We start from the raw sequence: 12,635 nt of genomic DNA, 5'->3' as shown, positions 1-12,635 counted from the left end.
AACCTTATAAATGCCAAAACTATTTATTTAATCATTAAAATAATTATCAAATAAAATTGTCATTTATGATTTTTATTAATTAGACTCTATAAAGTCTCTTAATTAACAAATAAACCCCAAAACACTATTTCTTCACAATCAAACCATAACATAGTAAAAAATTCATAAACTAGACATAGTCTAATTTCAGAATTATAATTGATTAATTAAAATCAATTAACTGAGTCTTACAAGCAGTTTGTCTCAACTAGTATGGGGACCATGGGCCTATATAATCGAGCTTCCAATAAGCAGACCCAAAACTTACCAAGTAAATCTACTGACTTATTAATTCCTTGTTGCATCCACGCATAGAACTTGGAATTGCACACTCAGTCATATAGAACGCTCTATATGTTCCATGATATAGATACGCTATTAATTATCCATTGTTATAATCCCAATAATCAATGATCCTCTATAGATGATTTACATTGCATAGGGATAAAATTACCGTTACACCCTTTCAATGTATTTAATCCTTAAAATACTTGCCACCTATAAATGATATTTTAGTGAATTATAATAATCACTAAAATGATATTCCATATCTATGTTTAGCGCTCCCACTCATTGTATTACCGTGTTCCCAAAATGTACGTATCACCCTGACCAAAAAGTAAGTTTAACTAACAAATTAAAGAACACGAATAGCACTATTGAGATCGAATCTAATCATGTCAAGATTAAGATCATTTGATCTAGGATCAACTAGGTGATATTGAATTGAATAGATATTACGGTAAATTTATCATATCTAATCAAAGTTAAATATCGGTCCCTTCCAATGTATACTCCATACATCCGATAATGGTAAACTTTGTCAATCCCCTGGAAATGACATAACACTTATCCAAGGTGTAAGTATACCTATAGCTGATTATCATGCCAGTCTAAATCCAGTGAACTGACAAATCAGGGAATTAAACTTTCGAACATATAATCATGATTATATTCCACTGTGCTGACAACACTATAATCATTAACAAATTCATATGTTCTGGACTTAAATAGAATTCATACATTATATATATAATGATGAAATAAATCATGTGAACCATGCAACATAAAATGTTATTTCTGATCTTTATTAATAAGTAAATCTGATTATATTGAAATGAGTTTTATTTAGGGCACAAAACCCAACACTCTAGCCCTTGATTCCTTTCTGTAGCAGAGCATTATCAAGATCTCAACTTGGATCTCTTTCTCTCCTTCCTTGAGCTCGATTCTCCTTCTTGTTGATTGGATTCTTCACAGTCTTACACACTATGATTGAGGATCATCTTGATGTGTGTGGGCAATTACTCAATCACTAATGGCTGAAATTATTTTAGTGAAGAAAGGCTTAGTGTTTTGAATTGAAGAAGAAAGAAGAAGGAAGAGGTCTCATCTAGGTTTTTAGCTTTGGAGGCATTAGTTGGATAATGAGACAATAACCTTCCTTTTATACTATTCTTCAATAGGGTTAGGGTTGAATTAAATGGATTAAAAAAGAATTAAATATTGGGCAAAAATAACATATGGCCGTACACTTTAATGAGACCAATTACTAGTTACAATTTTGCCACTTTTTCCAATCACTTATTCTTCTTTTCAATAATACCATATTTTTTAATTCAACCTTATAAATGCCAAAACTATTTATTTAATCATTAAAATAATTATCAAATAAAATTGTCATTTATGATTTTTATTAATTAGACTCTATAAAATCTCTTAATTAACAAATAAACCCCAAAACACTATTTCTTCACAATCAAACCATAACATAGTAAAAAATTCATAAACTAGACATAGTCTAATTTCAGAATTATAATTGATTAATTAAAATCAATTAATTGAGTCTTACAAGCAGTTTGTCTCAACTAGTATGGGGACCATGGGCCTATATAACCGAGCTTCCAATAAGCAGACCCAAAACTTACCAAGTAAATCTACTGACTTATTAATTCCTTGTTGCATCCACGCATAGAACTTGGAATTGCACACTCAGTCATATAGAACGCTCTATATGTTCCACGATATAGATACGCTATTAATTATCCATTGTTATAATCCCAATAATCAATGATCCTCTATAGATGATTTACATTGCATAGGGATAAAATTACCGTTACACCCTTTCAATGTATTTAATCCTTAAAATACTTGCCACCTATAAATGATATTTTAGTGAATTATAATAATCACTAAAATGATATTCCATATCTATGTTTAGCGCTCCCACTCAATTGTATTACCGTGTTCCCAAAATGTACGTATCACCCTGACCAAAAAGTAAGCTTAACTAACAAATTAAAGAACACGAATAGCACTATTGAGATCGAACTTAAACATGTCAAGATTAAGATCATTTGATCTAGGATCAACTAGGTGATATTGAATTGAATAGATATTACGGTAAATTTATCATATCTAATCAAAGTTCAATATCGGTCCCTTCCAATGTATACTCCATACATCCGATAATGGTAAACTTTGTCAATGCCCTGGAAAGGACATAACACTTATCCAAGGTGTAAGTATACCTATACCTGATTATCATGCCAGTCTAAATCCAGTGAACTGACAAATCAGGGAATTAAACTTTCGAACATATAATCATGATTATATTCCACTGTGCTGACAACATTATAATCATGAACATGTACATATGTTCTGGACTTAATAGAATTTATACATTAAACAATCATAAAATAAATCATGTGAACCATGCAACATAAAATGTTATTTGTGATCTTTATTAATTAGTAAATCTAATTATATTGAAATGAGTTTTATTTAGGGCACAAAATCCAACACTATCAACTTCATGTGGGGGACCTGATGGCCTACGATCTCGAGTTTGAGTCCTTTTGGATGCTCGCTTGTAGCTTGTTTTCCTAACAGGTGATTCCTCTGCTTCAGGAAAAGATCCCATAAATGTACGTTTCTGAGTCTTAGTCTTTTTGGACGCTCGTTAGTAGTCCGCTTCCTTATAGGAAATCTCAGTGCTTGCTGCTTGGTGAGTAGTGGCGTACGTGGCTACTAGGAGTGGTAGTGCTGCTTTGCATGTTCATGGATGATTTTTTGCTTGAACTTATGAATTCATTTTGGAATAAAGTTCTTGGTAGAGAAATTGAACTGTAGTTGGGAAACTCGAATTGTGGCTCTCAATGAAAGCACCAAAATGTTAACACTGAAAAGTAGCCAATATTAGCTTGCTTGATTGACGAGATGAGAAAGAAGTTTAACTAAATAATTTAGAAAGACATACAAAATTTATAGTAGTTCACTCCCCATATCATGATGGTAATAGGGCTACGTCTATTTCAAATTTTTATTTCTCACAAAAATTATAGAAAAAGGCTAAGTGATTAAGCTCTAATTTTTAGAGAGAGATGCTCTGACCTTGTGAGTAGTTTTCTGAATATGAAAAGTGAGCTAAGGGATCTCTATTTTTATAGGTGAAAGAGGCCCATAAAAATAGGAAAGATAAAATTTGGATGTTTTGGACAGTTGATGATGATCTAACAGTGAAAATTAGCTCTTGGTGGTGATAGCCATTTTTCTAGCCTAACGGGTCCCGCTGTGGGTAACCTGAAGCTTATTTTTGTAACTCCCTTGGTTGTAAAATTTTATGCCGATAGCTTCAAAATTAGGATTGAACTTTGAGATATGACTTATAGAGCATTGAATTAGCTTCAAAACGCAAGTTGAATTGAATCAGATCAATATTTAGTGAGTTATGGTTGTTTTACTGAAGGTAGTTCATGACCTAGCACCCAAGTTTACATCCAGCGCCTAGGTTGACATCCCCGCGCCCAGGATGACATATGATGTCAACCTGGACGTTGGGTAAGTGAAAAAACGTCCAAGGGATGTACTTTGGTATGCCTAAGTGATATTTTGACATCACCTAATCAGTTTTTATGTTCTGGCAAAGCTAGTCATTAGTTGTCAGAGATGTAGCTGTTCTGCGGAAATGAGAGACTCGAAAATCTTCATTTTCGAGTGAGTTTCCCATGTTGGAAATCAGAAATGCAAAGTTGTGAATTTGACTTCTCTAAGTTTATATGGGTCTTAGTAATTGTGAAAAACTAGATGGACGGTCGAAATAGAATTAGTATTGGATAATCAGAACCCATCGCACTAGGCCATTTATCAACTTGGGCACTAGGTACTCTTTAGTGAGCTCTCGGAATCTCTTTTTGATACTTCTAAGGTTCTTGAACTTGAGAAAGACATCTCTTGCCCTGTTTTTGACCATTTTAGATTCATTGTTCGAATCAGATTTGGCATTTGAGCAATTGAAGGCAGCGTTCCAAGTTGATTCTCAACTTGGGCGCTGAGCCCAACACTAGATCAACATGGGTGCTAGGCCTTGTTTCTTGGGGTTCAGGTTTGTGGTTTTCTCCCTGAGTTTGCTTGAATCTTCATTATTTTTTATGATAGAAAAAATGTCCAGAACACTTTTCGGTGAATTTGATCGGAAATATTATCAACCTGGGCACTGGGTCCCAATTTTGCCCATTCGGAAATTCCGTTTGGTCCCCAAAAATATTTGAACCTCAATATTTTTTGAAAACGAAGAAGATGTTCATAAGTGTTCTTGGACTCAATTGAAAATGGCCCAGGTTGACAAAATGTCAACCTGGGCACTAGGCCTCGTCTTTGGCACCCAAAAAGTGTTGTTTCTTCTTCGAAAGGACCGATTTCCTCATTTTTGATGAAGACGAAGAAGATGCAAAATTTGGATTGTTAATCTTATACTTGGAAGGCGCTCAGATTGACAGCTTGTCAAATTGGGCGCTGGGTGCTTGGGGCCCAGAGTGCTGAAAAATAAATTTGCTCTGATTTTGATGCCTCAAATATGTCTGTGGTATGTCTAGTTGATGTTCCAATATAAGTTTTGACTGTTTTGCACTAAGACGGTTGTAGAAACTGAAACAGTAGTTGGGAATATCAACTTGGGCTTCAGGTGAAACCCTAGGTGCCCTGGTTGGCTTTGGGCTTGCAGGTTCGTGTAATTTCAGCTCTCAGGACCTCGATTAGGTTGTTCCATGTCTTCATTATACAGAATATTGAAAGATATGTAGTTGGATTCAAGTTATTGAAGTCCAAACTTCTATTCTAGAGTTCTCAAAGTCAACCTGGGCACAAGGCTAGGGACCCCTCCAAGGTCGACCTGCTATGACTTGGGACTACTCAATTCTTAGATGTCATCTTTCTTGCTTCATGTCAAATATTGGTATCCACGTTATTAACGCTACTCTTGGTGTAAATAGAATATTATCCTAAGGTTTAATGAATTATTATGAGCATTTAAAATATATATATATTTATATATTAGAAGCACTCTTTTCTTTTCTTTTCTTTTCTTTTTTTTTTTTTAAATTTTCTTTGATTATTTAATGTAGAAAATATAATTACGGCTAGATGAACCAGCTAACCGGCTGCAGGATAAAGTCAACCAAAATAAAATTAAGAAATCAAATGGATATGGTGTCCAATAATTTATGTCCCACCAAAACCCAGAAGATCCAAATGCATTGTGACACATAATCCATTAGATAACAACATTACATTACTTGACATCCTCAACAACCTACACCACAGTGTCCATTTCTTCACGCAATATCACCTAGATAATCGGACCCTTTTTCAAATCATCTTAAGGTTTCATATACATAAATTATTTTTAAAACGCAATATCTAATTGTTAGATTTCTGTTGTCCACAATGAGTTTAATAGGAATTTAACTATGAATGACAACATAACAAGATGTTGATATTATTTGTTTGGTAATTAACATTAATTAATAACTAGAACATATTGTTGAAAAAGTTGACTTGGTCAACTATATTTTTGTGAATGAAAATATGAAGGATTTTATCCCACATCCTTTTCAAAGTAAAAACTGGGCAATTTTAAGGCTATATATATATGAGCCTTTTTGCTTTGTTTTAAATTACATAAAATATTGTTTTAATAAACAAGTTATAACATAAACAATTAAATCTTCCTCTTTAAAGTAATTAGGTTATAGAGTTCGGGAGTGCGCCTTGTTACTGGGAGACACTACACAGGTCTCAGATATTTTCCAATTGGAATTGCGTTCACGGTTAATTTTCTTTATCTCTATAAATTATATAGTGTTTATTTAAGCATATTAATATAAGTATATTATTTGTATTTTATCATCAAGTTTATATCAAAATATTATATTAGTCCCGGTAAATTGTGCAACACATATTAAGTAAATCTTAGTGATTACATAACATATTTATATATATATTTTTGAAAGGATTCATATATATTTGTATTACTCCCACCCATAAAAATTGTATAATATATTACTCATATGGTCAATTATTATCTAAAATAGTCAAAGTTGTGTAATCAATTAAAATACAACGTGTTAGTTGTATTATGTGGAAACAAATGAAAAGTTGAACACACTAACGCTAGTCTTAGCAAGACTGTTACAATAAATACAAATTAACAATCTATGTCACATATACATATTTTGTTATGTATGTAAAAAAAAAAAAAAAAAAAAAAAAAACTAATCTGACATTTATATATTTATAACATAACATCATCATAGCTCTATTATTTATTTATAATCTTCTAATAATATTTTTATTCCATGTATGTAAACATAATTTGGCTACCAAGAAAAACAAATAGATGCCTAATAAAATAGCTAAATAAACCACAAGACAAAGTTGGGCTTTTCAGCTATGTTTAGCTTGGTTTGCAAGCGATTCCCTTATTTAATCAGCGAAATTAATTATGTCGTTTCCGGGGGACAAAAAATGGAAATCGATTATCTAGATAAGGCACTTTATTTTATTCCTATCTTTTTATTTAATTAATATTTTCTTGTTATTAAATGGAAGTAATTATAAAAATTAGTTAAATACTAAATGTAAAAGATGATTGCTCTTGTTGTTTCTAGTCTAGTCTCTCATTATTAGCTGCCTTTTACTTTGTCTATTTCACAACTGAAACAGCACAGGTGGCCTTATGTAATTCAGCTTCTCTCTCTCCCTCTCTCATTTCTGTGCTGTTTTTTCTTTGGCTTTCTTGGCCTGAATTTCTACTTCAAACATTGGATGGTAGGGGTTTATCTCTGATCCATGTCTCTGTTACATGCTTGTGCTTTTCTCTGTCTTAATTCTTCAGATGGATTCTCTTTGATATTTTCTTGGTAAATTTCTTGGCAACTTTCCGAGGTTTAAGGATGGCCAACTTGTTTTCCTGCACTTTCCACTGCTTAATTCTACATGTGCATCTTCTTTTCTCGGTTTTTTTTCCTCTGCTATATTTACTGTTCCTTGCTTTGACGGGGTTTTGGGATAACTCTCAATTTATGCTGTTTTTGTCTATATATGTATGTATGTGTAGTATAATTTTTCAGTCCAATGTTTAATTCGGGTAAATATAGCAGTTAGATTGAGTGTGAGGGATGAGAAACTCTTGCTGTTGGACTAGGTTAATGTTTGATCAGATGTGGAGTGAATAGAATATTGTTCATTTTCTTGGAATGACTGGAACAGCAGGTTAATAAATGGTCTTAAACTTGTTTGTCCTAATGATTTCTGGATAAGGTAACACAATTTAGTTTAGTTATGATTACTTTACTTGTGCATAGATTCTTCTCCAAATTTCTTTGGAACTGTTTCCAGCTTTCGATTCTGGGTAATTTCAGCGAGCAGGACCTTTTTCCCAGCAAATGTTTGTTGCCCCTACTCAATTATGGAATAAACATGTTCATTCTGTGATCTTGTTTGTGCTACATTTTTGGTGATGTTTGTGCAAATTCTCTTAATGTAGATAATAGACTTATGCATTGTTAAATTTTATTTATTTATGTTTTTAAATCATAGCATAGTTGTTGTTGTTCTATCCATGGAACTGAAGTGTTCCCTGTGTCTCTGTCTGTATGTATATTGTTGGCTATATGAGAAGACTCCTTTTAAAAGTTGTTTGCTGAATTTTTTTACTGTTAAATATTCTCCTGTACCAGTTTACTTGTACATTTTCTGTCTGTTTTTAACTGAAATATCCTGACTGAACCTTGTATATTGATATTTGCAGTTGAAAATTTTCAGATTTTGATTTGTAGCTCACTTTTCTGATGAGTGGCAGTAGCAGCTGATCAGTTGGCTAGGTTGGAAGATAGTATAGATGCAAAGAAGATAGATACACTTTACAAAGATTTTGAACATAAACATGACTAATAATTTTTGTTCTCCCCTCGAAGATCAGAGAGGAAAACATGAATTTCTGATTGAGGTGATTATTTTTAACTTCTTCTTTTGTCTTGGAGTTTCATTTTCTTATGTTTCTTCCGTTATATATATATATATATATATATATATATATTTTCATGACTCTTGAAATGTTCCCTTCTTAAAGGTTTCTAACAAAGAAAAACAGCTATGGAGGTTGATCCATACCAAAGATCTATTGCATAATGATGTTCAGGAACTGTATCGCAAAGTCCGATCTAGCTATGAGAAACTCATCTTAAATGATTGTGAACAAGCAGAACTTCAAGATGTAGAGTATTCTTTGTGGAAGCTTCACTACAAGCATATTGATGAGTTTCGTAAAAGGATAAAGAAGAGTTCAAATGTAGAACTATATAAAACCAATCATATAGAAGGATTCAAAATATTTCTATCAGAAGCAATTGAGTTCTATCAAAATTTGATTGTGAAAACCAGAAATGTTTCCAGGCTTCCACAAGAGTCTTCATCTTGTAGAAAGGGAGGGGAAACTGGGTTTTCTGAACCAAAGAAAATGCAGAAATGCCAGTTCTTATGTCACCGCTTTTTGGTTTGTCTTGGGGATCTTGTTAGATACAGAGAACAGTACGAAAAACCTGACGTTCAAAAACATAATTGGTCGAGGGCAGCCATTCATTACATGGAAGCAACAATGATTTGGCCAGACAGCGGGAACCCTCACAATCAGGTAGTGGAAATTTTTCTTTCTTCCTATAACTAGTCTCATTTGAAATTTTATTTTGTGATATAAAATTGTTTAAATTGGTTATCACATTGTAACCAGTTATGTTCATTTGCAGTTAGCTGTATTGGCAACATATGTTGGTGATGAATTCCTTGCTCTGTATCATTGTATAAGAAGTCTAGCAGTTAAAGAACCTTTTCCTGATGCTCGAGATAATCTTATCCTGCTTCTAGAAAGAGTAAACCTTTGATACCTACTCGGCCTTATAGATCATTTACTTTGTTACATAGCTTGATTGTTCCCATTTTCTTCCTTTGATTCTGCAGAACAGGTCTTCCTGTTTACCATCTCTATCAAGTGAGGCTGACTTTGATTTCTCAAAACCCTCAAAGAGAAGCATTACCATGACAAATTTGAAATCAATTGATGATATATCATACTGGGCTACATTGAAAGATGAGGATAATGGCTCCTTACCAGCCCTTTTTTGTTCTCTTTTCATCAGAATAATAAGTTTCTTTTTCATAAAATCCAGGTAATAACTTCTTACATATGATGATCTTGTACTGTATTCTATTTTATCTGATTATGCACTTTTAGGTTGTTCTCCCTGCTCATTTTTTCTTTTGTGCATGCTTTTTGGATTTATTTTTTAAATACTTCACATGCAACTTAATCTGCTCCTTTATACTATTTGCCTCTACTTTCTTTCTCCACAATCCTTCCCATTGTAGAATATCCGAGTTTGGATCATTATTGTACTTTCACATTTCTTCATTAAACTTTTCAAAGGTTCAGCAAACTATCATATCGTTGTTAGTTGTTTTTTCTCAAAAAAAAAAAAAAACAAAAAGAATCCTTGTATGTTTTTTGTTTGAACAAGTTCCTTGTGATTTTGCAGATTCAATAACTTCTATAAATTTTATTGAATTCACAGTATCTTGATTCTGACATCGTGGCTTCCTTTTTTTTTTTTTTTTTTTGTTTTATGTGAGGCAGTTTGAAAGAATTCCCTTCTGCTTTTACAGCTACTGTAAAAGAGTTGGATGCTTTGATGGCACTAGATGATGCACAACTGAAAGCCTGCCTGGAATCCTATCAGCATATGGATTTTGTTAAAACAGGCCCCTTTAGAGCCCTTCAAGTTGTTTCAGTATTCCTTTATACTCTGCAATGTTTAATAAAAACCCCACAAATAAAAGATTTCGAATGTATGGATGATGAACAGAAAAATTTGGTAAGACAATTGGCATTGACGGCTACATTCATTTTCATGGGACGGTTTATTGACAGATGTTTAACGGCAAGTACATTAAATTCTTGCCCTCTTTTACCTGCTGTGCTTGTTTTCATCGAGTGGTTGGCATTCATGCTTGATGAAGTGGAATGTTGTGTGGTTGATGAGAAAAGCTGTAATGCCATGTCCTACCTGTTTGCTTCGTTTGTTAATCTTCTTAGGAGATTTGGCGTCATTAGAAATAAAGGAGATTATTCAGATAGTAGTCCTCTGTGGGAAGACTATGAACTGAGGGGCTTTGCACCTGTTGCTTCTGTACATGAATCATTACATTTCTCATCTCAAATAGAGCATATAAATAATTTTGAAGATGTGACTGAAGCCCGTGCTCATCGAATCATCAATGCTGCTATAAGAATTTCAAAGAGATCAAATGATTCTCGGAAATGGATAATCTATGACCAGTTGAGTGGGAAATTCAGTGGTGCTCATGAGGTTGAGTTGAATGACATTCCATACAGAAGAGATTTGGAGGAGGCAGAGTACACTAGTTCTGATCGTAAAACAGAACTTTCTAACGAGTGTTCCTTGGAAGAATCTCAGAAACAGATGGAACTGGAAAATTTAAGAGCAAGCAGAAGTTCTATTACTGTTGAAGAGGAAGAAGTTATTCTCTTCAAACCTCTTACTAGATACAATTCAGCACCACTTAGTTGTAACTCGAGCAATCCAACCTCTCCGAAAGAAATAGAGGGTTCAAGTGTATCTTCGGATGACTGCTTACGTCGTGCTACATCACTCCTTATAGCACAAAACCAGGCCCAAGGTAGTTCTTTATCTGAGCCGGCTGACGTTAGTAACTTTGGCCAGAACAAGTCATTTAAACATCAAGGTCATATTTTCAAGGACACAGGATTGCAGCCATTCCCAGATCCCCCAATCTCTGCTGGGCCTCCTTCACTCAATGCTTGGGTTCTTGACAGTGGGAGTTCAAACAAAAGTAAAGACAAATCATATAATGGTGCTAAGAAACATGTATTGAGTCCTATAGAGGAAGTTGCTTCTGAATCATTATGTGGTCTCTCCATGACCGAAAATGATGATTCTATCAAAAGTCATCCATTTACAACCACCCATTACTCTCCCTCACCTTATGCAGCTCCAGTACCTTCTGCTCCTCTTCTTCCAGCTGATGCAGCTTGGGTTAAAGACACTCAATCTAGTGTTGGTAGCAGCAAAGCCTCTGAGAGCCTCAACATAACAGAAACCTTGTTCAATACATCACACACGAGCAGCAGCTATCCTAATTGGACTGCTACACAAGGGCCGCCTAATTACGGTTTCAGCATCATCCCAGGTTTAACAGGCAACTTCCCACCTCAACGCCGAATGACTTCTTCAGAGTGGCTTCGGCAATATAGAGAAAATTGCAACATTGAGAGCAGTTACAACCATGTCAGGCCCTTGTCTTCCTACTTCAATGCTCCTGGAAATCTAGGAAACATCCATAATGATCATAATTCTTCCAGCCCTGATCTCTTGGATCAATGGGGATATCCTTTGGCTTCTAATCCAACAATGAAAACAGTCCCCGGAAATCCATTTTTGTATCCAGCTTATCCTCTAGATTATAGCGCTATGGATTTTCAAAGAAGGGAGAAGCTCTTGTATGGTTACCAAAGGCCAAGCCCATATGTGTGTGGAGCTGTGACAGACAAGATAAATGAACCACAGCCACTTCAGCAGTACCTGAAGGAGAAAGAAATGCAACTCCAGCGAGATCCAACGGTCATGAGAGGTCCTACGTATATGGGAAACTAAGATTTTTGAACAGTAGTATAAAAAACTATAGCATTAGCATGATTCTGCTTCGTGCAGACAAATTTCACGTGTTTAGTTTTGTATAAATATATGCTTAAGTAGACCTTCTAACACGTTTTGAGTTTGAAAGGATGTAGGAAAATCCTGCACATCATCGTTCGTATAAATATGTGTGAACTTTATAAAGAATGCTGCAAACAATAACATTTATGATTGTGAATCAAAAATAAAATTATGTATATATAAATATTTCATTAAAATTTAAATTGCAACATAAAAATATTAGGCATCGTGTGTTTTTAGTATGGATTCCTTTTAGGTACGAGAAGCACCATCACCAAGAAATTATTTATAGAAATATTCATAGTTATTCTTATATCTTACTATTATAAAAGTGTCTTACAATTTTGCCTTTTATAAAAATAGATATTAACAATTTTTCCCTTTTGTTGACGGGTCATAACTCAGGTTTTAACTCTTCCTTTTTCTTCTCTGTGATTATTCCTCCTAACTCTCTTTCTATCTAACCACGCTCGGGATCTCCTCCTTCTCTTTCTCTTCAACCATACT

The 12,635-nt window shown here is 34.0% G+C and overlaps 1 protein-coding gene across 9 annotated transcripts; it reads left to right on the top strand.

Moving 5' to 3' along the window:
• The first annotated feature begins 6,000 nt into the window (after positions 1-6,000).
• LOC115697123 (nonsense-mediated mRNA decay factor SMG7-like) lies at positions 6,001-12,297 on the top strand. Of its 9 annotated transcripts, none has more exons than XM_030624035.2 (6): positions 6,001-6,146; positions 8,129-8,326; positions 8,450-9,010; positions 9,123-9,245; positions 9,334-9,542; positions 10,007-12,297. In XM_030624035.2, the coding sequence occupies exons 2-6, from the start codon at positions 8,264-8,266 to the stop codon at positions 12,063-12,065; spliced, it is 3,015 nt and encodes a 1,004-aa protein (XP_030479895.1). In that variant the 5' UTR covers positions 6,001-6,146; positions 8,129-8,263; the 3' UTR covers positions 12,066-12,297. The 9 variants fall into 9 exon arrangements, with proteins under 9 accessions (XP_030479895.1, XP_060957874.1, XP_030479894.1 ...); XM_061101891.1 differs by lacking the exon at positions 6,001-6,146 and adding an exon at positions 6,280-7,056 and having other exon boundaries at positions 8,180-8,326; XM_030624034.2 differs by lacking the exon at positions 6,001-6,146 and adding an exon at positions 6,280-7,056.
• Positions 12,298-12,635: the final 338 nt, after the last annotated feature.

Source organism: Cannabis sativa, chromosome 7, assembly GCF_029168945.1.
Source record: "Cannabis sativa cultivar Pink pepper isolate KNU-18-1 chromosome 7, ASM2916894v1, whole genome shotgun sequence".
Classification (NCBI taxonomy): Eukaryota; Viridiplantae; Streptophyta; class Magnoliopsida; order Rosales; family Cannabaceae; genus Cannabis; species Cannabis sativa.
The sequence above is the reverse complement of the archived record's forward strand: the minus strand, read 5'-3'. Positions and strand labels throughout refer to the sequence as shown.

What these genes read in the sequence shown, in the direction of transcription:
- LOC115697123 (XM_030624035.2), top strand. Translation starts at nt 8,264, where the DNA reads ATGACTAATAATTTTTGTTCTCCCCTCGAAGATCAGAGAGGAAAACAT. An exon ending in GCGGGAACCCTCACAATCAG is followed by an intron (nt 9,011 to 9,122) that starts GTAGTGGAAATT and finishes GTTCATTTGCAG; the next exon opens with TTAGCTGTATTGGCAACATA. An exon ending in TTCTTTTTCATAAAATCCAG is followed by an intron (nt 9,543 to 10,006) that starts GTAATAACTTCT and finishes TATGTGAGGCAG; the next exon opens with TTTGAAAGAATTCCCTTCTG.